The following is a 27,159-nucleotide window of genomic DNA, read 5'->3' on the forward strand; positions in this document are numbered from 1 at the left end:
AACACAAATTAAAGATGGAGTCGACGCCCATGCGCAATGGAGCCGAAAGGGAAGTGTCCCTCGGTCTCGTGACTCGAAAAGACTTCTTCGAAGAAAAACAACTTGTAACACTCTGAGCCCAACACTAGATGGCAGGATAATGCACAGCATGTGTATCTGCAGCTACACATGCCATCGAACATATATATATATATATATATATATATATATATATATATATATATATATACACATACACACATACATATAAAAACATACCAACATTTTTTGTTTTTGTCTTTCTTGCATCAACTCCTCCAGTCACATGTGAATTTGGTTTCCTTATAACATAGTCGACAACCAAAGCCACTATCTATGAACTCTTCAAGTCTGCTTCTTCATTGTCTCTGTGTGTCAGATTTCGACATTGTCTGCTCTAAGATATTTCTCGAATCAGAAGCTGAATCCTGCTTCTGAACCCAAAGATAGCAATAATCTGAAGATGGTGACTATGTACTAAGGCTTTGTGGCCTGGAGTTACCTTGACTCTGCCTATGGTTGATGCCCACAAGAAAATAGTTTTTAAGGGAACACAAGAGGTTTCTGGCCCTCACCACTAAATGATGGAATAATGCATCACATGTGAATCTACAGGTCTACAGTGCAAAACCATAAAGAAGAGTTATCACCTTCCTGGTGAATATGGTGAATTTCAAGCTCTTCAAACAAACTCTCATGTCGAGTGCTGTGGGCATGCTTTGATCAGACTGTTTTGTCACTGTGAATGAGTTATGCATGAAGTCAACCTGCCTAAAGCTTGCTTGTCTCACCAGCACAACATAAACCTATTCCCCCATTCTGGCTTTCCATTCGTGTTGGAACGGAGTGGTTCTAACTCTGATTCATTTTGCTAAATTCTTAGGACTTCCACTTGACCCCATACTATTGCTCTTTATTTACATAGCACTATTGCTGTATATTCACATAGTAAATAATTAACAGTTTATAAAGTTTCAATAGTGACATCTGATACAAGTCAAAACTTTTTTCTCAGCCAAGAACTTTCAATCTGTGGTCTAGGTGCTTGTACCCTCCCATTAAGGAGGAGGAGGAACGCAGTATCTGTGGGCTTCCTAATTTGTGTGCCTGCCCATAAAGAGTGCTTTTAACCCTGCTGATAGTCATATTGGTGGTGCTTGACAGAAGGATAGGATCACTATAATTCTTAAATATTTACATCGCCTGCCTCTCTCTGGTTTAGGCGTCTCTACAGCAGAATATTGTATTATTAAATCATTCATTTGATAACCCACTTTCTTGGTTTTCAAAACGATCAGTGGCTGGAGGGTTTTATATTGTACAGAGCAAGGAGCCTTTACAATTTTTGTTTATTCAGAAAGCTTCAAAAAACCACACTTCATTGCAGGTTTTATTAGTAGCAGCCCCAAGCGTTTGCAGCTCCTTGTTTGAGTGTGTGCCTGGTGCCGTCACCATCATGTCTGAGGAGGGAGTTGAAAACTTATTTTGTTTATCATTATAAAATTATAAAAACTGTGAGCAAGACTAAGCTAGAGCTCAAAGAATGAAAGACTGATGATTTGTTGTGACAATCATGTAGTGTAATGCTGTTGAGAAGGCCACCCCTTCCTTTGTTTCTAGATCGATCTACATGCCAATCAAGAAAGGTACTCAACTTGTGAGTTGAATGCACTTTTAAATGCTTATTCCTCTCCTACAACTATATTTTCTCTGGGTCCAAAACACATGATATCCAAGCTGGATGTATGGTATTACAAAGCCTAGAAGGAAGAGCAATATCATTTATATATTTATGTGTTTCATGGTATGAACTGAAGTCATTAACACAAGACCTATCGCTCCAGTCAAGACAACAGACCTGTATCACTCCTGAGAAAATGCACTATATTCCAGTCTGAATTCAGTCATTAAGCATATTCCAATTGCAATGTTTCTTGATTTATCAAAACAATCAAACACACAATTAGGCATTCTGTAGAATAAGGGCACACTTCCAGTCTGATGTGATTATTGCTTACAAAATCCACATTTAAATGACCACCTAGAAAGGCTTGCCTGCCTCACATTGGTCCAAATTTAACACAATTTGATTTAACTGAAGTAATGACAAGAGAGGGTCTTCTCTCTTCAATACATTAACATCATAAGCCACTTAATTTCTTTCCTTTCTCCTTAATTTCTGCAGCTCTTTGACCTGACATGCAGCTATCTCTTGTAAATGAAAGTCTGTGTTTGAGAATTTACATATCACCTTTTCCCATTAAGTCCAACACTCCATGGTCCTATATAATTGTTATCCTTTTGTTAATAAAGGAAGAAGTTCCTCTTGGAGTGGAAAATGACGAAAAATTTAATCAGTGCATGTTTTTTTACATCACATCTCTGTATTGACTGAGATAGAAGGTTGAGTGATCACTGTCTCTTAATGTTCATTCAATTCAAAAGATCTGATCTTTCACATGTAGATGCCAGGACTGAGGAAGATTGATGGGAAGGCATGAAAAAATATCTACTAGTGAAGAAAAAAAACATTTCCCCAAAACTCTTTTATTAACCCTTGGACAGGGGGCAAAGTCTGCATACGAGGTGCCTTTTGCAGCAAAATAAAATGCAAGAAAACTGACAGCAGCACGCTAATACTGACCTACTCTTGCACAGCATGATTTAACCTACAGTCTGCTTAAGATATTTACATGCACGTTTATTTCTTGGAGGAGGGACTTCAAGGGGAGACATTTAGGTGGTCATTATGAGTTTGATGGATGGAAAAGGCTGTCCGCCAAACTACCGTGGTCAGGTTGCCACAAGTGCAGCCGCCTTCCAGCGGGCCCCATTAGGAGTTTCCACCCGCTGGCCCCGCGGGAAACAACCTACATAATTGACGCCAGCTCATAACTGAGCCAGCAGCAATGCTGCAGTGCATAGGGTGCACAAGGCTGGCTCTGGGCCCCCCTGCACTCAGTCTCCGTTAGACTTTACATAGCGGTGCTAACGCCATGAAAAAGCTTTCGGGGTGCGGGTTGTAATCTCCAGGACAGCGCTGTTTGCAACACTGGCCTGGCGATTTAGGACCACCACCACCGCCAGTCCCTCCTGTGGAGGAAAACTCAGTGCTGGCGGTTGTAATGTGGCAGCCAGATGCCGCCAAAGTGGTCGGACCCCAACTTTGGTGGCAGTCAGACTGCCACCGTGACCGCCAGGGTCGTAATGAGGCCCTTAGTCTCAAAGAAAGAAGAACAATTTCAATACTAGTTTTTTAGCTCCCAAAGAGGATTAGACTGTAGCCCTACTGTTTCTTCACTACTGTCTGTCAAAAAAGAATTGGGTCTAGGAAACTAGCTTTGAGCACGAAAAGGTTGCCAGGGAAGAACACTGACCAGCTATACTAGGATACACAAAAATTACTAAGTGATTTCCACAAGGATATATTGTGACTATAAATGAGATATATCTATCCATGCGAGAACCAGTGACCGCTGTCCCATGTCCCACACTGTCTGACTTGCACAACCTGACACACAGTGTAACTTAGTAAATTTTGCACATCAAAGTGAGGGATTTCTAATATGGGGTATTTACATACACTTTGAATTCTCCTGGTGGTAATGCATTGTCATTTTCACTCCATAGGACATTGTGATTCAGATTGAGGTCTTTGTAATGGTGGTCACGTGGATTTGATTTAGATGAGACACAAGGCATTGTACTAGTTTTGATGAGCTATGGAATAAGGCATACCTGGTTTCCTGGAACAGCGATCTACATTCGGTGTGGTTCACTTAGACTGATACATTGATCCGGTTTCTGTCTCTCGATATATGCAGGTACAGAGCCAGACGACATGGTCCTGTAAAGACGACTTCACTCACGAGGGGTTGAAATGACGACATATATCTCTCTTTGTTCTCAGATTACTTGCAATCCACATTGTGTAATACTGGATGTACATGTGTGTTCAGAAAACTATGTAATGAACCAGAGAGTATCTATGGTGTCTTTTGTAAACATGTGTTTATGCACTCACTTAAGCACTGCATCAGCTGCACTTTTTGATACATGCTGTACTGTCATTTGCATATGTAAGTGATGATAAAATATAACGGCAACAGGAACTATCTCAGTCTGATTACTTTTCTGCATATGCATTTCGAGTGAGAATTAAATCGCTAGGCATTCAAAGTAATACACTGATTGGTGGTCCCCCCCATACCAGTGGAAGAGGGTGACCTATGTGATAAAATGAGACCTGTAGTGGACTCTGTTGACATATGGTTGATGCTTGTATATAGCGATTGTACATCTAATGCTATTAAAGCATAATGTTAATTCAAAGTGATGTGAGGAATGTCTCAGGAAGTCGTAACTATCTTGTAGTTAGGAGGGTAGAGTCTCTACTAACATGAATAAAAAATTGATACAATTAGATGTCAGGTCTAATAAACTCAGTATGGCTGCAAGTACTGGCCGTAATGGTGGGGGTTTCCATGTCCTTGTGCATCATAAGGAGTAGATAGAAGGTTGGAATTACTGGGTTATCTGTTCTTGGATATTGATATTCGCGATGGCTCAAAAGTGTATCATCTCTCCAATTCGTTAGTAGACTATTACATCTCACAATCAAGTAATTTCTACTTTTCGTTAACATCTTGTATCATTTAGCTCCTGCTGCTCTGCCTTTATTTACTTATCCTTGGTCCATAACACAATATTTTCACCTTTATCTGAAGGTTTTATTACAAAACCCTTTTTCTCACCAAGTATATTTTGTACTGTGACCAGTTGATGTTTCTCTTTTGTTTTCTGAAAAATGGTCATTTAAGACTTCTTTGATTGGTAGCTCAGGAATGCATCAATTTAGTCATTTGGTACTTAGAATTTGAATCTTCACTTTGGTTTGAATATGCTAACATTACATTAATTTGTTCTGGTCCCCATCTCTTTCAAAATTCAGATCATATCTGTTTCATCTCTCATGTTCCAGGTCCAAATCATCAAGACATTAATTGATTCTGTTTAACTTATAACAATTACTCAAACCTTCTGCATCATTTATTGTCCATACTGTATTCGTTTTCATTTCCTCAAATACAAGTTTGCTCTTTCTTTTTGAATTTTTGTGCACCTTGGCTAATTTTAATTTGTAAATGAATTGGAAGAGATCTATACAAGCTTGTGTATAGTTACATTTTGACATTGGGCAGAAGGATAAGCCTGGGCTCAAAGGTTAAATCTCTTCATTCGTCAATTCTTTATCTGAAAGGATTATCACTGTGTTATTCATATTGATAATATTTCCTGTATATATGGGTTTCCTTCCTATTTTTGATTGTTGCCTTTTGTTGTCCCCTTTTGTTTATCGTTCACCATCTTCTGTTTTTGTTTATCAAAACACGTTGTCTGCCTTTAGGAGTATCCTGTAGTCTTTAAAATAAAAAGTACTATTAACAGTGGAGGTAAGCGGTCTAGTACTACTACTGCTTGTTCGAAATCAGAACTCACTTCTGAGTTATAATCGGTTATAGCAGTACCTTTCTTTTGTTTGTCACAATCTTTGTCTTAGCAAACGCTAAATTTCTTTCACTCTTATAATCATTTGTCTCTTGCAAATTTCCACTGTTTTCTTATTATGTCATCCTCATATCTCTGAAATCTGTGTTCCATACTCCCTTTGTACTTCTTGATTTCTGTTTGCTCTTCAGATGCTTCCAATTGAACTTCTAAACTTTCAGTTAGTTTGCTTGTTTCCTCATATATATGCATGTTTTATGAGCATTTTTATCATCCACAAAGAATATTCTGCTGAATTTTGAACTCATTCCTTAAGTCAAGTTTGACTCAAATTGCCGGGGGGGGGGCAACATTATAAGCCCCGTGGTCTCTGTGGACTTCAAGATATTTCTGTAAAGTTGTTGCCCCCCGACCGCCAATTTAATTTGTGCTTTCTTAATGTATCAAACTTGCACAGTTTTTTGTCAACATAGTAGTTGTATGTCAAAATAATTTCACCTTTATTGGATAAGCCTTTATCTTCAGATGAAAATTCTGTATTGGCTATTACTAAACTAAAACTCTTACTATATATCCCGATAGATTTCGAATAGGCCTGCAAATCCTGATGAATTGTGTGAAACACTACCATCCAAATAGGGTTATTAGATAACGTGGTGATTGTCTCCTATAGACTGAAAAAACCCAAAAAAGTCAAGTCTGAAGACCAGGCACACCCCTGCATTGTAGTTAATCCTAGATTGTCTTTCCTTTATATCCAAGGGAAATAAGCAACCTTCCAGGAAAAACTTTAAGATTCTCTGTTTCGTTGATGACTCCACCTGGTTGTTGATTGCCCTTTAAGGAGTCTCCATGTTCTACTACCAATTAGCTACTTGTGGTGACAGTGAACTCTAAGAAGGTAATGAGTGATCGCTGCTATTTTGTTCAAGACATTTTGGGCCATATGTATCAAAGCATTTTCCCAGTGACACAGAATGGGTAAAACCCTTTGATACATCTGGCCCTTTGTCCTTTATGGCGAATATCACTGTGGAATTGACTGCTCTAAACGTTCTGGCTACAGTAGTGCATATATCTTCCTGCACATGACTGTGTCAATAGGAGATGCACCATATGGTTGTAGGATTTTTCTGACTATGATAATTACAAAACAGTCTGATTGCGGGTACTCACTTCAAAGGACGACTCCGGTGGTGCTGGCCTACACTTTTTTTTCAATCTACTGCTGCCAATTCACAGAATGCTCTCAGAAGTGGTAGAAAAATGTTGGAAGCCTTCCTTTGTTTCAAGGTACACATAGGAAACTTCACACCGTGGAGAATTGCTCCAAGGCAAGGTCACTGGTGGCATGCTTTTTCAGCAAGGATAAAAGAAGAAAGTAGGGGACCTCCCCTGGTCTTATTTAAGGAGGACTACCCCTACATCCTATTCCGGAGTATGTATGCACAAAAAAACCATCAGTTTTCAATAACTGAAAGATTTCTACCCACTAAGCAAAAACATCCCATGGCCATAACTCTATAGCTCAACTGAACCTCTTTATAAATTTGAGATTTGGTTATCACCCAGTATATTTTTTATTATCATATTGTACTGCTTTAACAAAAAAATACACATTTATGATCTTCTGTACCAACATTTTAGGATGTGGTAAAAATTGCAAATGTGATCCAAAAAGCTTGTGACATTTGTCACAAGGAACAAAATATACATACAGCGGATATTTGCAACCAGAACATCAAATTAAGCCATTGTCATTATGTTGAACAAAGGTATCCATAAGTTAATCAATAGCCAAATAGGAGAAAATGGGAACGAATGACAATAGTGCATTGGTTTTGATGCTTCCATAGGTTGGAGAGTTTGAGGTGATTGAGGCCTAAAAGGGGAGTGGCTGCAACTATAAGAAATAATCTCTGACCCCTTAGAATGGTCTAGTTGTATCTTGGTTGCATCATCCAGGCCTTAGAATATTGACAAGTATCAACTCTATGAATGTTTCAAAAAGCTCTTGTCAGGGGACCAACAGAAGGAGACCCTGCATTTAAACACAATATACCTTCTAACTGTTGCCATTAACATAGTTGTGATTGTCATCTATAATTCCAAGTGTTTGTGAGGACATACCTTGTAAATTGTAAAATTAATCAGTCTGTGTAGGAAATATGTTTTTGTATCCATGGCCACCCTGTATTATTGTTCGCCTTTTGCCGGACGCTATATTTTTCCTGGTTTTAAAACTATGTGCACTTTACCTCTTCTAACCAGTAGTAACATGCCTGTGAGCCCCCTTTTAGCATGTCGAACTTGCCTTGTTTCTAATCAGTATATTTATATGCCTACAGTACAAACTTGCCCTAGTACATAGCCACAAAGGTACACAGGGCTTGGAAATTAAATGACACTAGTAGACTGCATCTCCTATTCTTCCATCTACTACAGTGGCAGTGCAAACACATCAAGCCTACCATTGTAGCCTGGATGTGGAAGTTTAAACACTGCATTTCCACCTGTCAAAATAAACCTTTTTGACAGGTCACAAACTCCTTTTTTAAATATCAGTAAGTCACCTCTATGAAGGCTTTGTAGCCCACAAGGCAATTTGCAAAGTATTTAAAAGTAGAACATGTAGAATTTAATGTTAGCATGTCCTTACAGTGACGAGCAACCAAAAGCTATTTATGACTATTGCAGGCATAGCTGTTCTATGTAGAAAACCAGACTACAAATTAAAATACTAATACTGTATTTCGGGTATAGGACTAGCTAGAAAAATAATTGCATGACTACTGTTGATAGTATTAAAAATCCAGTTCAACAGAAGTCAGATTTTTAATAAATATTAAGGAAAAGTAACCTTTAGATTGGTACCCTTCCCTGCCTAAAATGCCTAAAGGCTAATTAGCATTTGCTCTTAAACTTCTGCCAGCACCTGACTGGCATCTGAAGAGGTGTGAAAAGGCAGTGAAATGTCTCACAGGAGCAAAGAATAGGCTGCCATGAATGGGTAGAGTTCACCTCACTGAACATGAAAAGTGGGGGGTTGTAAGTATCCTTTCTGACATTACAGAGCCGAATCCTGCTTGACTGTCAAATCCTGTTTGACAGGTCTGCTGAGTGTACATATAACACTTTGGAGCGCTTTTGAAAGGCAGAAAACAGGATGCCAACATAACTCTTGAATATCCACTGTCAGGTTTTTGATGAACCCTCCTTTATCCTACCAGACATCTGTATCTGGGTTTTACAAATAACACTGGGGGTGCACTTGAAAGGAAGGGAACCAAGATGTCTCCACTGTCTGGTTGCTGGAAAACGAAAACCCTTTTTTTGTTCTACCAGACTTTTATCTCTGGGTTTATTGGGGCTAGCGGGGTTGCTTTAAACTGGATTTATGTGGTAAATGTGGGAGTACAGCAGGATTACTAAGGTATACTCCCAAAGCCCTAAGAGCCCTAAATTAGTGAGGCTGAATGCCCAAAATGGCCAGGGCTGACCCTGGCAACTTATACTTCATTGGTTAGTGTGTGTTTAGGAGTCATTTACACCAACTACCTAGGGCCTGGCATAAATTTGGCATCTCCAGTCACCCAATGCTGAACTTACCATTTCTGCATAGCCTACCACTGGAATACCAGGTGAAAATGCCGGAAGGACAGGTGAGCTTAGTGCTGTGAAGGAAAGGGGAGTGAATGGTGGTCTAAGGGTTTGTATGATTGTCCCACTGAATCCTTCCTCACCCCACAAGTGAAGAGAAGCAGAGCTAATCCTGGCAGTATCGTGTTTAGAGCTACAGAGTTTGAAAGAGGAATATTTCTTACTCTGGGTGTCACTTTACCCGATTGCAAAAATGGACTATAATGCTGGAAGGCAAGACACAAACAACTGAGACAATGTTCCCTTAACAAATGTGTGACTACAGGGAGAAGCTCTCTTATGAGTTCTCACCCTTGAGTACAAGGAAAAACCCTGAGATCAAAGCTGAGCAAGTATCTTTACATGCTTTTTTTCTTCGCAACCTCGGTGGAAGCTAGGAACAGGAACTGGATGAAGCACTTGCCCTTCCCAAGCCCCACACCCAGAGGAGTGGCGGGCCCTCAGAGAAGCCACGGGGTACTGCGGGGTGATCCAGGGATAACTGGCCTGAGAGGGCTGCAGAGCTGCCCTGGGCTCCTTAGGTGCAATGTGGGAGCCCTCTGAATGCTACTCCTCTGTTGCAGCAGAAGAGCCACTATGCTCTTGGATTGTGGGGATTTGCTACCCCTGCCCCCTCTGGTCACCCTGCAGATGACCTGCATTGTTCAGGACTCTGCCTTCTGCATGATTTACCCTGGTTGCTATTAGTTAAGTCTGTGTACACACCTGCATGTCCTCCATACTAACTACTTACATCCCCACTGTTTTCGCCATGAGCCTCTGCTGCCCTCGGTTCGGCATCCCTCCTACGGCTTCTTTGCAGGCACTGATGGTCTTAACCTATCATGGTACACCCCATAATGGGGTTCCATGTCATGTTCTGTACTTTGATCTTTCCTGCCTGATCCTCATATTTGGCTGCCCACTGGCCCCTCCTTACTCACCAGTGTTGACACTGGCGGTGTGGGATTCGGCTTGCCGTCAGGGAATTGGTAGGTCTACAATTTCTCTTTGCAGAATTGCCCCAGCAACCTAATGCAATCACCTACATTTTCTCGGTTTGCCTATATAGGCAGTTACTGGGTTTGGTTGAAAGATGGTTTGGTTTATTACCGGTTTGTGTTCCTAATTATTTGCAGTTGAGTCCTGTTCAATGCTCACATTTCAGATGCCTCCTCAGTTATCCTATTCGCTCCACTTGGACAAAAACACCCTACCATCTACAATACAAACACCTGCACTAAGTATGACCAACTCACATTGAATATTCGGGGCATGGGTACAATGTGCAAATATTGTAAATGCTTGCACAATTGAAGAGGCAAGCTGCTCATATTGTTTATCTACAGAAAACACACTTGAATCTGGCAAAAGATGATGACCACTGTAGTAGATGAACAGGTCAAGTTTTCAAAACTAAGTTTGCCTCATTTGCACGGGCAGCAGCCACCTAGAGATGTCCAAGCACCGTTTATTAGAAAAGAGCACCTAGACACAGAGAGGCAATATGAGCTCATTGGGGGCCACCTCGATGGACTTCCGCTACTCCTCAGCCTCTGATTTCCCCTTCTACACAACAGAAGTTTGTAGCGTTGCTTACCTGGACCCCTGAGGGCCTGCCCTCTTTTTATGGTGGCAAGGTGCTCCCCAGAGGATGCTCTCACCCCAAGTGGTCTCTCTCAGCTTGGTAAATGGCACTTAAGGCCTTCTGGCCAATATTACCTGTTCAAGATTTCTACAATATTCACTTGACAAGATTCTGTCTGTATTCCCTAACAAACCTGTCCAAGGGGGCTCCACTTTTCCACACTATAAGGCACCTTCTCTGTTGAGCATCAGAGCTCCTTCTGGGTGGGTGACTGGGGAGGATATTGGTTCCACTTTTCGGTTTCTTTTTTTTTCTCTTGTCTTTTAACAGTCCAATGGTATTGTTGAAAGTGCTAGGCACACTAGTCTATAACATACCTTTCCTACCACTGACTCCCCACTGTTCTCTCTGGTGGCTGAACTACATATGGTTTATGTATCATGGGGGTATTCCCTACACTTCTGGGTGGAGTGGCATTGGATATAATCATTATGTATTGTACAACCCTTAATTTGACAGTATGACGTAAGAGCCTATCATGCCGTTTTGCACATTGTGGGGATTTTTTGTATTAAAAAATATATTAAGAACAATAGGGATAATTTAGCCTCTTGATGAAAGCCTCTTGACCTTAGTGGTAATTAAAAAGGCTGAAATGTGTCCCTAAAGTACGAGGATGGTGGGTTACTAATTTCCTCTTCCCAACCTTATATTTTTAATCTTGACTGAAAAAACCCCAAAGGCAGAGATTTTCCTGTAATATAGTTACCTCGATCCCTTTCAAACTAATTTAGGTGCTCCCCATTGAGTGGTGAGCCAATCCAGACAGGATTGATGTCAGGAGGCAGAGCCAGATGCTGAAGCATGTCACTAACTGCGGATGAGAGCTGTTTCTTCCAAACAACCATGGGTTGCGATTTTAACATACACTCATAGTAAGCGTCATCTTGTTGCTTCAGATGCTTAGCTTTACTGTTGTGTGACAACTGTATTGTAAGGAGGAAGGATTAGCAAACTGGTTTTCTTCTCTTTTCGTCTTCTGTATACATTATATACATATAAAATGCTGGATATCATTTACAAATTAAAGAAAATTAGAAAACTCTAAGGCATTCAAAACCATTGTGATACAATGAAGCACAAATAATGTTACTAGGTTTTAAATGAGAATATACAGACAGAACAAAGGAACAAATTATTACTTACCTTCAGTGACACTTTTTCTGGTAGGTGCTATATCTACCTGCAGATTTTTCACCTTTTGAATATCCCTGGAGACAGAATTGATTCAGAAAATTTCTCATCTCTCTCTCTCACTCTGGGATGTGCAGCAGTCTCCATTTCGATTACGCTTGCGGCACTGCTTGGCATCACTTGGGGCCATAAAGCCCCCCGTCAAGGTGCTGCACCAGTTTCCACCCATTTTTTGTAGCGCAACTTTGAGCTGGTCTGATGTAACTAAGATCAAAGCTATAGGGACAGTCTTCACTGAAATGTACGTTATAGCAGATTTTAATGCACAGGATAATCTATCTTGAGACTGTACATTTGTGCATTGCCTTGTCTTTCATTTTCCAAATATATCCCACAAAGAGCAGATCATCCAGTCTGAATGTATGTGTTCTTGCACCTAGAAGCTGATAGCTTGTTTGGGATTGAGGAGATGAAGTATTTCCTCCTCTTTAGCTGGATGTGGAGGAGGACAGAAAGTAGAAAGAGCAATAAGAATGGGCTAAGTGGAAGTGGGTAACCACTTCTAGCAGAAAGGCCTTCCTGTTTTTTTTAACAACAATTTGTCAAGAAAGAACAAGATGAAGGGAAGTTTTACACTCAATGCCTGAAGTTCGCTTACCTATCTGGCCGATCTGATAGCAATCAAGAAGATAGTCTTGAATGTTAGCAAGGGTAAAGGACAACTACGCAAAGTTTCAAACAGGGAACACATTAGGTAGGTAATAACGGGGCTGAGATCCCACTGCAGCATCATAAAGGGTGTAGTAGGGTACTTGATTGCGAGACCATTGAGGAATGTTAGAAAAATTAGATTTGCAGGCTGATGGTTGATCAAGTAGGCACAACACCTTTAACATTAGCAACCACACAGCCCTGCTGGGCTAGTGAAAAGGCAAAATGGAAGGTGTCTGATAAGTGAGCCTGAAGAGGATCTATGGAACGGTCTGCACACCTGTAATCGAATGTGGCCCACTTGCCAGAATAAACAGAATTGGTGCAGTGTCTTCTTGAGCACATAGTGAGGTCCACCACGTCAGGGGTAAAAAAAAAAAAAAAGTACACAGTATGCCCCTGCTCAATCTCCAGGCATGTAGATGGAGGCTCTGGAGGCTGGCATGTAGAACCTGCCCCTGTAGCAGTGAGAGGAAGTCTACCCTGCGAGGAGATAGAGCAGAGGGCACAGGGAGAGGTGTAGGAGGTCTGCATGCCACATCCTGCTACGCCAGTCCAGGGCAATCAGAATTACTGGGGCCCAGGAAAGGCAAACGTTTCTCAATATATGAGGAATCAAGGGTATGGGATGAAATGCATAGCGAAGCAGCAGTTTCCATTTCAAACAAAATGCGTCCCCTAAGGCTCTCTGCATCAGATAATACAGAGCACAGAATTTCAGGCAGTGAGCATTCTGGAGAGTGGCAAAGAGGCCTCTCGGAGGAGTTCTACACAACTGAAAGATGTTCTGGACTACTTCTGTGTGGAGCTCCCACTTGCGGTCAGCAAGATGACGCCTGCTGAGACTGTTCGCTCGCACGTTGAGCACTCTCACTGGGTGATTTGCTACCATACAAATCTGATGGTACTGAGCCGGGACCAGTCTTGTAGAACCTCTCTACAGAGAAGAGACACCCCCATTACTCCATGTTTATTAGTGTGTCACATTGTGGGTGCATTGTCTATCAAAATCTGGACTGACTGACCGCGAGGGGAAGGAAGAAAGATCCTGAGAGCCAGACGTATTGCCTCCAATTCAGATTGATGTGCAACATCTGTTCTTCTTGAGACTAAAGTTATCTCATCTCCAGCTCCTCCAGATAAGTGCCCCACTCTAGAGTGGAGGCACTCGTAATCACTGTTAAGTGAGACGGTGAAACTGTTCTTCACACCACCATTGCAGATCTACTGCAGTGTCCCTAGAAATCTTGATACAGGCTTGCCAGGAGCGACTCGCGTTGAAGGGGTGGGGGGAGAAAAAGTAATAAAAAAAAATACCACTCTCCTTATTCCCCCACCGCCGCCACCACCACCACCACTGTGCCGCTCCTCTACCTCCACTGCAGCCACAGGCTCACAGCCTGCCTTACGGCCAATCTGAACGCTGCTGTCATGCTGCCAGCCAAGGCGCTCCGAGGCAGAGTCTCTGTCTGCTGTCTCCAACCAGGCAACACAGTGCCAGGTTGGAGAGAGAACAGTACATGTGTTTGGCCGGCCCGAGACGGCCGGCCAAATATACATGCGCACTTCCTCCTCCGAGCTCGTCATAGCCTGTGGCCCGCCCCTTTTACAATAAAGCAATAATAAACAGAGTTTATTATTGTTTTACTGTAAAAGTTTTGCAGTTGTGCTGGAATCACTGTCTGCAGAGGCACCACAAGAGTGTCCTCATGTGCCAGTGTGCATGAGTGACCAACAAAATGCAGGTGGCTAGCAGACCAAGCAGGCATAAGACCGTCAAGGACTGGGATGATCGCTCCATACTAAAACACCGGAATCACAGTTGGGATGCCTTGAATCCCCTGAGAAGGATGATAAGCTTGATGAACAGGACATGCTAAGAAAGCACCAGGTGAAATTTGGGTATGTTGATCAAAAAGCAACTGGGTTGTTGCCTACAAGCGGCGAGACACCAGCTCTGGTTAGCTGGTCTTGATTAGCCAGCTACCAAGGTAAGGGAATACCGAAATTCCGGAGTGTTAGAAATGATCCGCAACCACTGCCATCAGCTACGTGAAGACTCGAGGTGCGGAAGTGAGCCCACACAGAAGGACTGTGAATTGGTAATGTTCAGACCTGATCGTAAAGTGTGAATACTTCCTGTGATACTGCAGGATAGGGATTTAGAAATGAGTATCCTGCAGATCGACAGAGACCATCTTCTGCTTCCAGTGCAAGCAGAACCTGAGCTACGGACATCATTTGCAACTTTTCCTTTTTGAGGATCCAGTTCTAAATCCTGAGGTCTAGGATTGGCCAGAGACTGCCATCCTTTTTGAGGATCAAGAAGTAATAACAATAAAATCCTTGACCCTGTTCTTTCACTGGAACCAACTCCATTGCTCCTTTTTGTAGTAAGGATTGAACCTCCTGTTGAAGGATGTGCAGATGGTCTTGTGGAAGTAACACTGGTCTAGCAGGGATGAGAGCAGTGCTTAATTTGTGTTTGTGGTTTCTGGTGCAGGGCAGCAGCATTTATTTTTGAGGGCCAGCACCTAATTTTCTGCCTCAAACATTTACTGCAAGCAAAAGACACAAATAGGAAAGACGGAGGAAAAGAAAAACGAAAAACCGTCACAATGGGAGAAAGCAGAAAGCTGCAAGAGTGAGCTGAAGGGGCAGGGAGTGGCTTTAAATGGATTGAGGAGGCCCGAGATGGCTTCAGGATTATGCTGCCTCAGTAATCCGTATTTGCATATTTGAATGCAGCAGCTGCATGTTTAAGAGGAGGGCTTTGGGCACCGGCACGCTTTTATTTACAAATTAAGCACTGGAAGAGAGGAGGAGATGGTCAGAAGGGCAGGGCATACCCCCTTTTCATAATCTGTAAAACCTAAAGTTCTGCAGGTTAGTCTTCAATATTTGTGGAAAAGAGGATACCGGACCTGCAACGAATAGCCTGTGATCCAACAGGAGCTGCTTCCGTGGCTAGCAAAGAAGAGGAAGAAGGGGGAGGGGGAAGGGGGATAAGGCACATTGCTTTCTTCTGCCATACCCACTGCATTGTCTGTAGAGAGATTTTGCCTGCTGAGAAGATTATTGTAGGCAAAACTTCTACTGATTCCTAAAAACGTCATTAATTGACAGTAATCTTTGGATTGGGTTTGAAGACCAAGGGATCTAGCTGTGGCCTTACTGTCCTTGAATCTCGTGTGGAGTCTGCCTTAGTGCCAAAGAGACGAGAGCCATTGGCAAGTCCTTGAGTGTTGTCTGGACATCTTCAGAGAAGCCTGATTTCCCCAACCAGGCATGTCTTCTTTGGAAAAATGAAGTCCCCATAGCTCTAGCCATTGAATCTGCAGTGTCACGCCCAGATTGTATGACCTGCTCTGCAGCGGCCTGGCCATCATGTATGAGCTCCTTAAAGTGATCTTGAAACTCATTCGAAAGACCCAGAATGAGAGCTTGAGCAGAGTCTTAAGAGGCGTGTAAATATCACCCCATAAGGCATGTTGCTTTGTTAGATTTGACAACCATACTGCCAGCTGAAAACACATTGTTTTGCATTGTTGCTCAGTCTTCTTATATTCACGAGCAGATGGTGTATGTGGAAATGTGCTGGGAGCACAATGCTAACACAACTAGGCTATCTGGTGAAGGATGTGCCAACATGAAATCTGGGCCACCAGGTGCAGGTTTAAAACGTTGAGCTATTTGCCTATTCTGTTAGAATATTTTATTTAACCTCCAAAGATAGGACTTGAAGGACAAGCATCTCTGCTGCTTTTCTCACCACAGCATGATGAGAGGTTAATTCAGGTAGAGGAAAATCAGTTGGAGAGGGAAGTTCCCACTTCGAAGAAGCGTCCAGACTACTTCCCTCCTATGGACCTTTAAAATCCATGGTACCATTAAAAGGTATTCCTCACCTCCTACACAGGGAATGTCATCTTGGGGTTCTGTTCCCCAAAGAAGAAACTCTCTTCCTCAACCACCCTCTGTGCCTCTCTTCTGGAGTGATAAGTCATAAGAGGCAATGACTGTTGATAGTGATTCTCTGGTTTGTGGTTTTAAGGCTTTGTTTGTGGCTCCGTAAGTGTCAGGTTTGTGGCGGCGATCTGTTGTGATCCAAAGGTGATGAAGTTAGAAAAAACACAAGAGTTGACTTAAGCGTCAATATTGATGTCACTGGCATCAGGTCTGTAGGTGCCCAGGTGCCTGGGGAAAAAAGGACGCAGAAGGAAGGGTGCAAATGGTGCCTGCTGGTAAGGCACCAGAAAGCCTCCTAAAGAATATGCCAACTGTTTCATATAGCCAGTCGGTGCACCAGAGGGGACCATTGCTCTGTCAAAAATATTGAATATGGCGTTCAAGAAAAGAGATAGATCCGTCCCAAATTTTGGAAACTCATGCAGGTGTGCAAACTGGGGCCTTGGATTCAGCGCCACAGGAGGAACCTTGCCTGGAGCCAGGGCCCAGTCAGATGGAGCAAGATACAAGGTTTTTCTCTTCTTCTGGCTGTTCTTGAACTGATGCTGGAAAGGATGAAGATGGAGCTGTCGGAGATTTGCTCCTGGAAGACCGACATTAGGATTTACGGCATCTTTTCTTCCTATGCTTTCTCTTCGATGGTTTCAAGTCAAGTGATGGAGATTTGGTCCCTGGACAAGATTTTTGGTGTCAATTTTCATCCCTTGCTCTCTGGCCATAAAATCTTGGCCTTGTGCTCTTTCAGTTAGAGGCGGTCGGTAAATTTAGAAGGGAGGGGAGGTGGGGCGTGCGTACACTCATTCATTAATTCACACACACACACATCCATTCACAGCACTCATTATCAAATATTTCAAACATACACACACACACAAAACATTAATTTTAAAAACACACACCCACCCACCCACCCACCCTCATATCTGGCTCGGGGTACCAGGAGGGATCGGACTGCTCCCTTCCCTCAGTGGCTGACCTTAGGTCAGCCACTGAGGTAAGGCAGCAGTCCCAACTTCGTCACAGAGTGGGATGGGGTTAGTGAGACTTCTGACCCCACCGAACTCTGTGACGAGGTGTCACTGATTGACACTCGCCCTGGGCGCTTCAGGGCTTAAACCTGAAGCATTCAGGTAGGAATCAATGGGTGACGCTTTCCCTCACCACCGAGAAGGAGGGCCTCGAGGACCTTTGCTGAGCGGAGGAGGTCACGCCCATAGGAGCAGTGACCTCTGTGGCCCAGGAAAGTTCAGCTCAGGGAGCTAGGAGCCTGCGCAAATCGCGCATGTCTAACTCCTGGCTGCCTGACCTGAAGAAGAAGAGTGTCTGTCAGGTCTGACCTTTGCTCAGCCTGACAGACACTCTTCTTGAGGGGCAAAAGGCGTGGCCCCTTAGCCCCAATGGAAGGGCTGCATCTGCTTTCAGTGCATCAAGACGCATTTTCTGACAGCAGTCATAGGCACTGATGTTGTGGTCGGATCCCTGACAGCACAGACAGATACTATGAAGGTGTGTGAAGGGCATCTGGCTGTCGCACTCAACACAGCTTCAATCTGGATTCTTTTGGCAGCGACATAACGAAGAACACTACACCTAATCAAATAAAGAAATTGAGAAAACATCCAATAAATAATGAGGTCAGTTGAAAAGCTCCAGATCACATCAATGGTGTGGACAAAAAGGGAACTGACATCAGTACGACAACGGGGTGTTTGAGGACTTCAGTGAGGACTTCAGTGACGACATGCAGTGCCACATGCAGAGCTGAAATGGAGACGGTGCACCCTACCAATGTGGGAGAGCTATTGAAAATGTTCCGGATCCACTCTTTCTCCTTGGATATTCAAAAGGCGGAGAATCTGCAGGTAGAAGTATCTATTAGAAGGTAAAAGCATTAGCACCAGAGGGTTAAATCCCAAAGCTGAAAGAGAAACACTCTGCAAACAGTAAATGATCATATTACCAGAGGATCCATCACAAAGAACAGCACGGTTCTGTTGGAACTGAAGCATAGCATATTAAAATACAGTGAGAAAAAAAAATGCAGAAGAGAATGTTGATCATAAGCTTTGACATGTAAAGTGGAGTGTGGGTCAAGAGACTCATTTGGGAAGGTGTAGAAAAAATGAGTCTCTGACATTAATAACAACCAACACAATCATATGATGTCAAAAGCAGGTGGTGGAAGATTACGTTTTTTCTGTGCACTACACACGAGGGGCGGGAAGGCAAATTGCAGTGGACACATCAAAATTCTAGCGGGTCACAAATGCATTACTTGCCGGCAGATTTCTCAGAGCAAAGATTCTGTTTCAAGGTGGAAAAGGTGCAAATGGTCCCAAATCCAGACACCAAAGACGAAACCAAGACACAGTAGCAATGCATAAACATGTGACTGCATAATAAACTAACTGTTTACATCCACATGTGATACAGCCTAGATGAGTTTCACTTTACAAAAATTAAATATGAAAAGTTAAAAGCACTCTAAACCATCGTGTTAAGAAGAAGCAAAAACAATGTTTCTTGAACTGGTTATTTGTAGTATAATTTTTGATCAGCTGTCACATTTCAGCCAAACATGCAATAGGAATTGCCATTTATTTTAGTTAAAATGTCTAGGTTATTCAAAAGCATTTATTTAAAAAGTATTTTAAAAATATTTCCTTTACAGAATTTCTATGGGTGACAAAGCTGCACAAGTGGACTAACAGTCGGGAAGCTTCTCCTAATTTCCGAAATCCAATGACGGGGAGCAGATTCTCTGTGACTGACCTTTGTAATCATTTTTTTGGGGTGGAAAAATATGCCCATACACAGAAATGAAGGAGTCAACAAAAAGCAGCAGAGAACAATAGAGTAAAATACAGAGGAAAGTTTATTTTACATTATCAAAAGACGTGGACAATATGAACACAGTCAGAAGGTAATTGTCACAATCAGGAAAAAGATGTGGGCCTCAGGCAAGAAACAACCAGGTTAGACGAGTACTACAACAGTGAAAAATAACAGAACAGCACAAGTTATAGTGGCAAAAGTAAAGACAAGTTTGAGAAAGTAGATTTCAGTGAAACAATGAAAGTTGACAGTTTCAAACTAATAGATCGAACACCCTTTATACTTGCAACCTCTGTATCGCTAGCCAGGGGAATAGGGAGACATTTCAGGGACACGTAGTGTGACTATACAAACGTGTTTACCATAAACATAAAAATTGGAAATCCTGCTAGCTAATCAAGGATATGTAATGCAATTGAAGGAGGTCTAAAATGCCCATGCTTATTGTAAATGCATTTAAGCTGCATTCATACAGCACATACCATAGTGAAGCAAAGGAGATTTGGGAGTTGTTAGCCAGGTGGCAAGGAATTCAGAAGACCACTTTCTCTGCAACTTGATATTGCTCCTAAACGCACATGGCTGACGGTTCTGCAACCTCGTTGATGGATCCAAAACAGTCAAAAACATATCCATTATTTATCATTCTTAGTAAGCCTTCAGGATCCCTCTAGCTTTAGTAGCGTACTGAAAGATATTTTTCATTAGTAAGGTTTCCTTATGGAGCTTTAGTAAATAGCAGTGGATCAAAGGAAGATGCCCATATGAAGAACCAGTGTCGAGATGTTAAACATCCCGCACCAAGGGTCTTCACAGACTCATATGCCCGTATGAAGAGCCAGTGTCGAGATGTTAAACATCCTGCACCGAGGGTCTTCATAGATTTATATGCCCGTGTGAAGAACCAGTGTTGAGAGGTTAAACATCCCGCACCAAGGGTCTTCACAGACTCATATGCCCGTATGAAGAACCAGTGTCGAGAGGTTAAACATCCCGCAATAAGGGTATTCACAGACTCATATGCCCATATGAGGAGCCAGTGTCGAGAGGTTAAACATCCCGCACCAAGGGTCTTCACAGACTCATATGCCCGTATGAAGAGCCAGTGTCGAGAGGTTAAACATCCCGCACCGAGAGTCTTCAGACTCATATGCTGAACCAGTGTCGAGAGGTTAAACATCCCACACCAAGGGTCTTCACAGACTCATATGCTTGCACAGATTCAGAGGTATGAGAATTTTACTGGGAGTGGCATTATCCAAACAATGTAGTTTCTAAAAACAAGCAGAGAATTCCTATTTTGTGTAATTTACAAAAAAGGAATGTACAAAAACAGGATTGTACAAAATGTATACAATTTCCAGTAGTTACCATGTGTAGTCAGACACCGGTAATATTGACAAGTACACCAGGATCCCTTTAGCTTTAATAATCTATTCAAATATATTTTCCACTAGTAAAGCTTTCTCATGGAGCTTGAGTAAATGCAAGTGGCTCTATGAAAGCTATCTAGAAGAAAGGTTATCATGAAAGTGTGTACTTTGCCACAGATACCCAAACGTACCACAGATCTAGCCCTCCTTTTTGAAGCAGCTCTTGAATTAGAGATTATTGGTTTACCTTCATCTGATGGCAATATATGCAACAAGCACCAACTTCATACCACATACAGTTTGCACAACGTGTCGTTGCAGCAATCAAAATATTTTTGTGTGACTGGTACAGCATACTAAACATATTTTTGTAACACAATTGAATGTTCTACAGCTGAAGGCATACTACCATTAAATCAACTAATTCAGGTAACCGTGTAAGCAAGCATTGTAAAAGGCTGAAAATCCGCTGTCTCACTAACTATCAAATTAATTAATAGCGACCTACTAAAAACAAGTAATCCACCATCCAGGATTTCAGAGGACGTAATAACACTGGTAAATAGTTGACTTTCTGCCTAAGAGGCAGGAGGTAAATTTGAATGCTCTTTGTTACAGGAATGGATGTTTACCTTCATCCTGAAAGGCGGGAGTTTTATGAAACTGGGTAGCGACTTGGGCTGGAGCACTACTCAATGATATATAATCTACTAGTTCTGTTCTATGCTAGTTCAACTGAATCCACAGGTGGAGGCAGTAAATGTTCCACAAAAAAACAATTTCGATCAATATAATTTTGGAATTATAAGGTGTATTCTTCTGCTGCATGATAGGGCTGGCCAAGGAATGCAGTATTCTTAAATGGCCTGGTTGGAGAGGTGCCATTCTCAAACAAAGATGTGGGTCTAGTCTGGCATGTTGCGGAAGGGATTAATTCCTTCAATGCCTGAAACAGCCTTTGGCAATATTTATCTTACCATGTCAGAATATTAAAGTCATTTCAGATGCACAAGGCAGCACTGGTGGCTTTGAAAGACAGACAGCCAAATAAGTGTCACTCTTAAAGGTTTCTTATCTTCTGTCTCTCACCATTAAAGGATTATATGTGACACAAGAGAACAGTCTCAGGCTCATTTCATTTCAACACGTCCCGACATCAGTCGCAGACAGTGACGGCAACACTGTGGTCTTGAAGCTGAATGTGTGCACATGAAAACTTGTACAAACAAAGCTAGCCCAAGGCACTGAAGTGGAAAGCTGGATTCTGGGAAGTAGAGGAGGAGGAAGCTTGGCCCCAGCCTTTGAAGTTGCCTGGAGCTTTGATGATGAGGATGTCTTTTAAGAAAATCGAAGTTAGGGTTAAGGAGTACCTTTAACTTTTATTTCTCCACCTGGAAAATAGGTTTTGCATGGAGACAAATTCCTGCACCTAAAAACCCATATAATACAGCGATATTTGGAGGGGCTTCTCAATAAATTTGCATTTTTGGTATTCAGTCTGGGTGCACCACTGGGTGCAAAAAACATTGGGAAGATTTGTCAATAGGCACACACCAATTATGTGGATATTAAACTACTTCAGCAATGGCCTGCATAATGTCCCTCCCATGAGAACACCCATAGCTCCACCTCAATGCAAAAGCAGAAAACCTACTCTAGCTGCAGACTAAACAACTCCACGTGTAACCATTAAATGCTTTAGGGAGATCATTTCTCTCTTTTTTATTGCGTAGAATGAAACTGGTAAATGTTTTACTAGCCAGTCTCATATAGAATCTTAACATATGAACATATTCTGCTTTTAGCGTTTTCTTTTTTCCTATTTAACTTTACAATGGATGCAATGACCAGTTTTACCTGCAAACATTTTTGTAGATATAATATTAGCAACGACAACTAGAAGATTAAATATCAATAAAATCATAAAAGTTTTGTTTGTTTCATCAATTGCTGAAACATTGCCATCAAAACTATTTTTTAATAAGCTAAGAAGTCCAGGCTACCAATTCCCAGCATACCCATTTCTTACTGAAATGTCTTCTCTTCTGCATAGCAAAGACCAAAACCCCAAACTCACTAAGATAAAAATCTCACAGAAGAACCAGCAAGAAATCTCCACTGAGTGGCCTTATAAAGAGGACAGAGAAAAAAATAAGTTTGAAAAATGCACCAGTGAATAACTAACTTGCAGATAAAGAGTATAATTACTGCCCATTAAACTCCAACTCCAAAGGGAGTTTGGTGAAATTGTACACAAGCTGAAAAGTTGCCATATGTCACAGAGGGATATCTGTGACTAGCAATGATTTCTAAAATGATGCTTCTACATGCAATCTCCATGGACTGGCACAATCAATTATATGCAATTCAATACACGGTACTACAAACAGAAGACGCCACACAAGTCTTTACAAGCAGAAACTATTGTATTCCAAATTTAAAGCAAAACCTTTAATGGTGAAATATTTGTAAACAGTTGAATTCTTTCACTGCCAAATAACAAAGGCTTCCTCAGATTTTTTCACGTCAGAATTGTTCAGGTGAAAGGAAAATAATCCACACTAAATTGAATCCTAGATCTGAATGTCCCATTTTAATTTGGTGAAACAACAACACTATTTCTTACTGGATGGCACTTCCATGGAAGTGGATTATAAAGAAATTGGCATTAATAAAATATTTGTGAAGAAAAGGGGTGGAAGATATCAAAGCATCACTAAACCTTAGAGCAACATACCCAAAACATCAACCACAACAACATGAAACACACCGATAAGGAAACACACCAGAGGTCATAATGAACTTTCTTCTTACAACAACATACTATTAGTTGCTGCTGCCAAAAAAGATGATATCCACCTACTTTGAAAGATGTATTTTTTTTTTTTAAACAAATACGCTTGCATGCTTTGTAAATATCAAGTAAATATCATTCCATACACTAATATGTATATATGCACACACAATTGCTAACACAAACAAAAATAAAGTGCATGACAACTAATGACCAACAAACAGACGCCAGTAAGTAAGAGTGTCAAAATAACCATTAGTGTGAGCATTGATTCAATTGCCCTGTCCCTATTAAATATAGCTGTACATTTCACTGCACTTACATTCACAACATTAGGAGCCAGGCAAAGGCATATGGGCGTTGCTGCATGAGGACCAGCAACTGCATTGCCACCTTGGGGCTCCACTGCATCCCAGGTCCTTATCTCCTCCTCTCCCACAAACTGCCCTTGGCCCCTTTTAGCCCGTCACAATTATTTATCTTCTCACTTACCCCCAAGTATACATATGCATTACCAGTATAAACACAAGACCTGAATCCAACAATATACACTTTTCCAGCACAATGGAACAAACTCAGACTTAGTAACCATGAATAACAACTTATACCAGAAAATGAACCTTTGGCTGACACCCTCGTACCTCTCTCATTCAGACCGCCATCGTCCTCCCCTGGCGCCATCCCTTAAGGCACAAAAAATCATCAGAAACATTATGATGCACATATTCTATCACAGGCAGAGAAACAGACAGTCCTGACTCTTTCCCAGGCTACTGGAAGGGATCCCTAACTGCTGTCCTTGAGCAGCTGTCTCTGGAGTAACAAAGCACCCACAGGTAACTACTGGCAACATAAGTAAAAACAAACAATTAATCCGAAAAAAAACATTTACAATACTGAAATCACCTTCCCATCTGAACTACTGAGGGAATACAAGTTTATCAGGCCAAGAAGGGCCCCTGATATTGAAAAAAGATTCACATAGTGTGTGTGATTAAAAACATGTTCCAAAGAGTAAAAAAATATGTAGACGTATAAGCAATAATGTAACGGGCCAGAAGCTAAAGCTTCAGCCTAAATGAACATCAGTAATGGCATAACTTTATAATTATAAATCAAATCAAATTAATTATATACAGAAACTATAAAAAATAAAAAGAGGAAAATAGTCTTTGGGAATAGCAACCGCTGTAATGCACAATAAGCTGCACTCTAGAATAATATTACTCAAAATTTTCCACTGATTTCTTTAAATACATATGACAACGTTCACCTTTCAGAAATACTTCTTTGTACAATAAACATGTAACAAAACAGTTTGTGCGCTAGATCACAATAGTATATACAGTGTGTTTTGAGGCGCAATCCTTTAACTGTGCAACAAGAGGTGTTCAAATACCCCCCGCTTGCAAGAGGTAGGTGAGCCACCTTTTCCATCAAATCTAATGATTGCTTCCGAGGAGGTTTGCTCTCAACAACATCAACACAGCCATCTTGAATCCAAGATGAGGGTGTAAGTCGTCCGTCTGTTCTGCAGCTACTGATCAACAGAATGGACTAGACTAGCTTAGCCTTTCTGCGATGGCTAACAGCAGGAGCGTCTCTGCCAAGTCTGCTGGTCTTCTCACTCAGGAAACCCAGAGAGGGCATGCCAGGGTGAAGTAAAGGAGAGAGTCTTTTGGTCAAGGCCTTATTTAGAAGGCTTGGCTTTGCCATTGATTGCAGCGAGGGAATGAGCTTAGAAAGACTAGGAGGTTGGATTGGATACAAACCTGACATGCTGAGAGAGGCTGGGAGCGAGCATCTGCCGAGGGCTGAGGACTGAGACCGTTGAGTAGGGCTTCGTGCAAAGCCTGCGGTGATGGACTGGGAAAGCTGAGGTGAGGGTGCGTAGGAGCTTGGGATACTTCTGCTGGGACTGCCAACAGAGGCTCGCAGTAGGGACTGATGGTGCTGCCGCCGCTTCTCCTGGGCTCTCGTTTCTAAAAGTTAATGAAAATGTTCAAGCATCAGAATGCGGCCAAATGAAGAAAATGTTCAGAAGCCCTCCTCCCAAAACCAACATCACATCACTAACCAATGATCTTCTTTAGTATGTTAGCAGCGTGCCGCAGTAGCTCGTAACAGTCAAGTATTTTATATATAATGGTGGGAACTGCTAGTCCATGATACATTACTATGGTTGGTTGATACAAAACCCAAACAACTGCTACAAGGAGGGGTGCAGGGGACAACCACGTCTGTAGGAAAGACGGTGTCATTTCCGATTGAGAAACTGCCTTAAGTGAGTTCTTCTCTCGGACAAAGTGATGACGTTTACTAGATGGCAATGTCCACCCATCGTTTTTCCATTCTACAACAGGTAAGCACCCAGTACAGGTATTAACGTGTAGCAGAAAACTAATACTTCCAGATTACGTGAATACAACAAGAAACAAACACAGCTCCTGTTTACTCATTCCACGCTAAAATCAAGTCACAACAAAATGCTGCTGGTGGGGGCCAAGTTTCAAGAAAGAACATCCTTTTTTGGCTTCACAAATTCCAAGCAAAAGCGCATCTAACACATCATAACAGCAGTGTTTTGCAAACTAGGATCTTGAAGTGCAAGGACCGTGCTTCAGACTGTTTACTGAAGATGAGCTAAATACAAAAGTGACATTTTAAAATACTAGCACCACGCAGGCTGAGAGCAGCGGGCGAGAGGCGAGCAAATGCCTCTGCTTGCTCACAATGAGTTTGATGCCTCTTTGGCTATCAGCCATTCAGAACTGTTACCTGTCAAACTTATTTCACAAAATCTAGAAACATTAATAATACAGCCACAGTCATAATCCGAACCCAGTGAAGGAGTAACTAAATGATGCCAATATCTGTTAATCAAGCAGGGCAATTTATTTACAAGTTTCATTCTCTGGTTTGTCACCAATTTAGTAAGCAGCCACTGTGATGTCTGAAGCTCAGGTGCAGAATATTGTATGATCATCAACACTCTGATATTAAACAGAGGGAGCAGGAAATCCAGTGTTAATATAAGTTCCTTGGCAATGGTTCTTTACATTATCTTCATTATGGCCGAGTGTGAATGCATATAAGGATACAAGTGTCTTACCTGAACATCACTGGATCTTTTTTTTGTATATATATTTTGGTGAATGGTCTTATACAGGAACTTTTATGATGATTTATCACTTTGTACTGCTGTTTATAAAGTGCAAATGTAGCTTGGAAGCAACTGAGTGGTGTACATTACTTGGAGGAATGAGCCTTAATCTACATGATTGTGTACCTCAAGTGGGGATTACACAATTCACACACTATGTTTCAGATTTTTAAGTACAGTGCCCAGAAGACGACGATATTGAGTCAAGGACCAAGGCCGCTGCTGGAAAATTTGAATAGAATAAGTCCCAAAATCCTGTGTGCCTTACTGCCTAACTCTTGCGCATTTTTAAAACACATGCTGATTGAGAGACAAGGTATGGTTCAACAAATTCTGGGTTGTTTGAAAGTAGTCGAGCATTTTTATC

At 41.7% G+C, this 27,159-nt stretch overlaps 1 protein-coding gene across 10 annotated transcripts in view; it reads right to left on the reverse strand.

Annotated features, from left to right (window-relative positions):
• The window catches only part of AGBL5 (AGBL carboxypeptidase 5), a 358,598-nt gene that overhangs the window by 95,083 nt on the left and 236,356 nt on the right, over positions 1 to 27,159 (reverse strand). For all 10 annotated transcript variants that reach the window (XR_011203584.1, XR_011203583.1, XM_069233618.1 and 7 more), the window contains one exon: positions 25,402 to 25,611. Coding sequence is in view for 8 of the 10 variants with exons in the window: in XM_069233618.1 (XP_069089719.1) it covers positions 25,402 to 25,611 (210 nt within the window). In the remaining 2 variants the exon portion in view is untranslated. The remainder of the gene's footprint in view (positions 1 to 25,401; positions 25,612 to 27,159) is intronic.

This window comes from Pleurodeles waltl, chromosome 5 (genome assembly GCF_031143425.1).
Source record: "Pleurodeles waltl isolate 20211129_DDA chromosome 5, aPleWal1.hap1.20221129, whole genome shotgun sequence".
Classification (NCBI taxonomy): Eukaryota; Metazoa; Chordata; class Amphibia; order Caudata; family Salamandridae; genus Pleurodeles; species Pleurodeles waltl.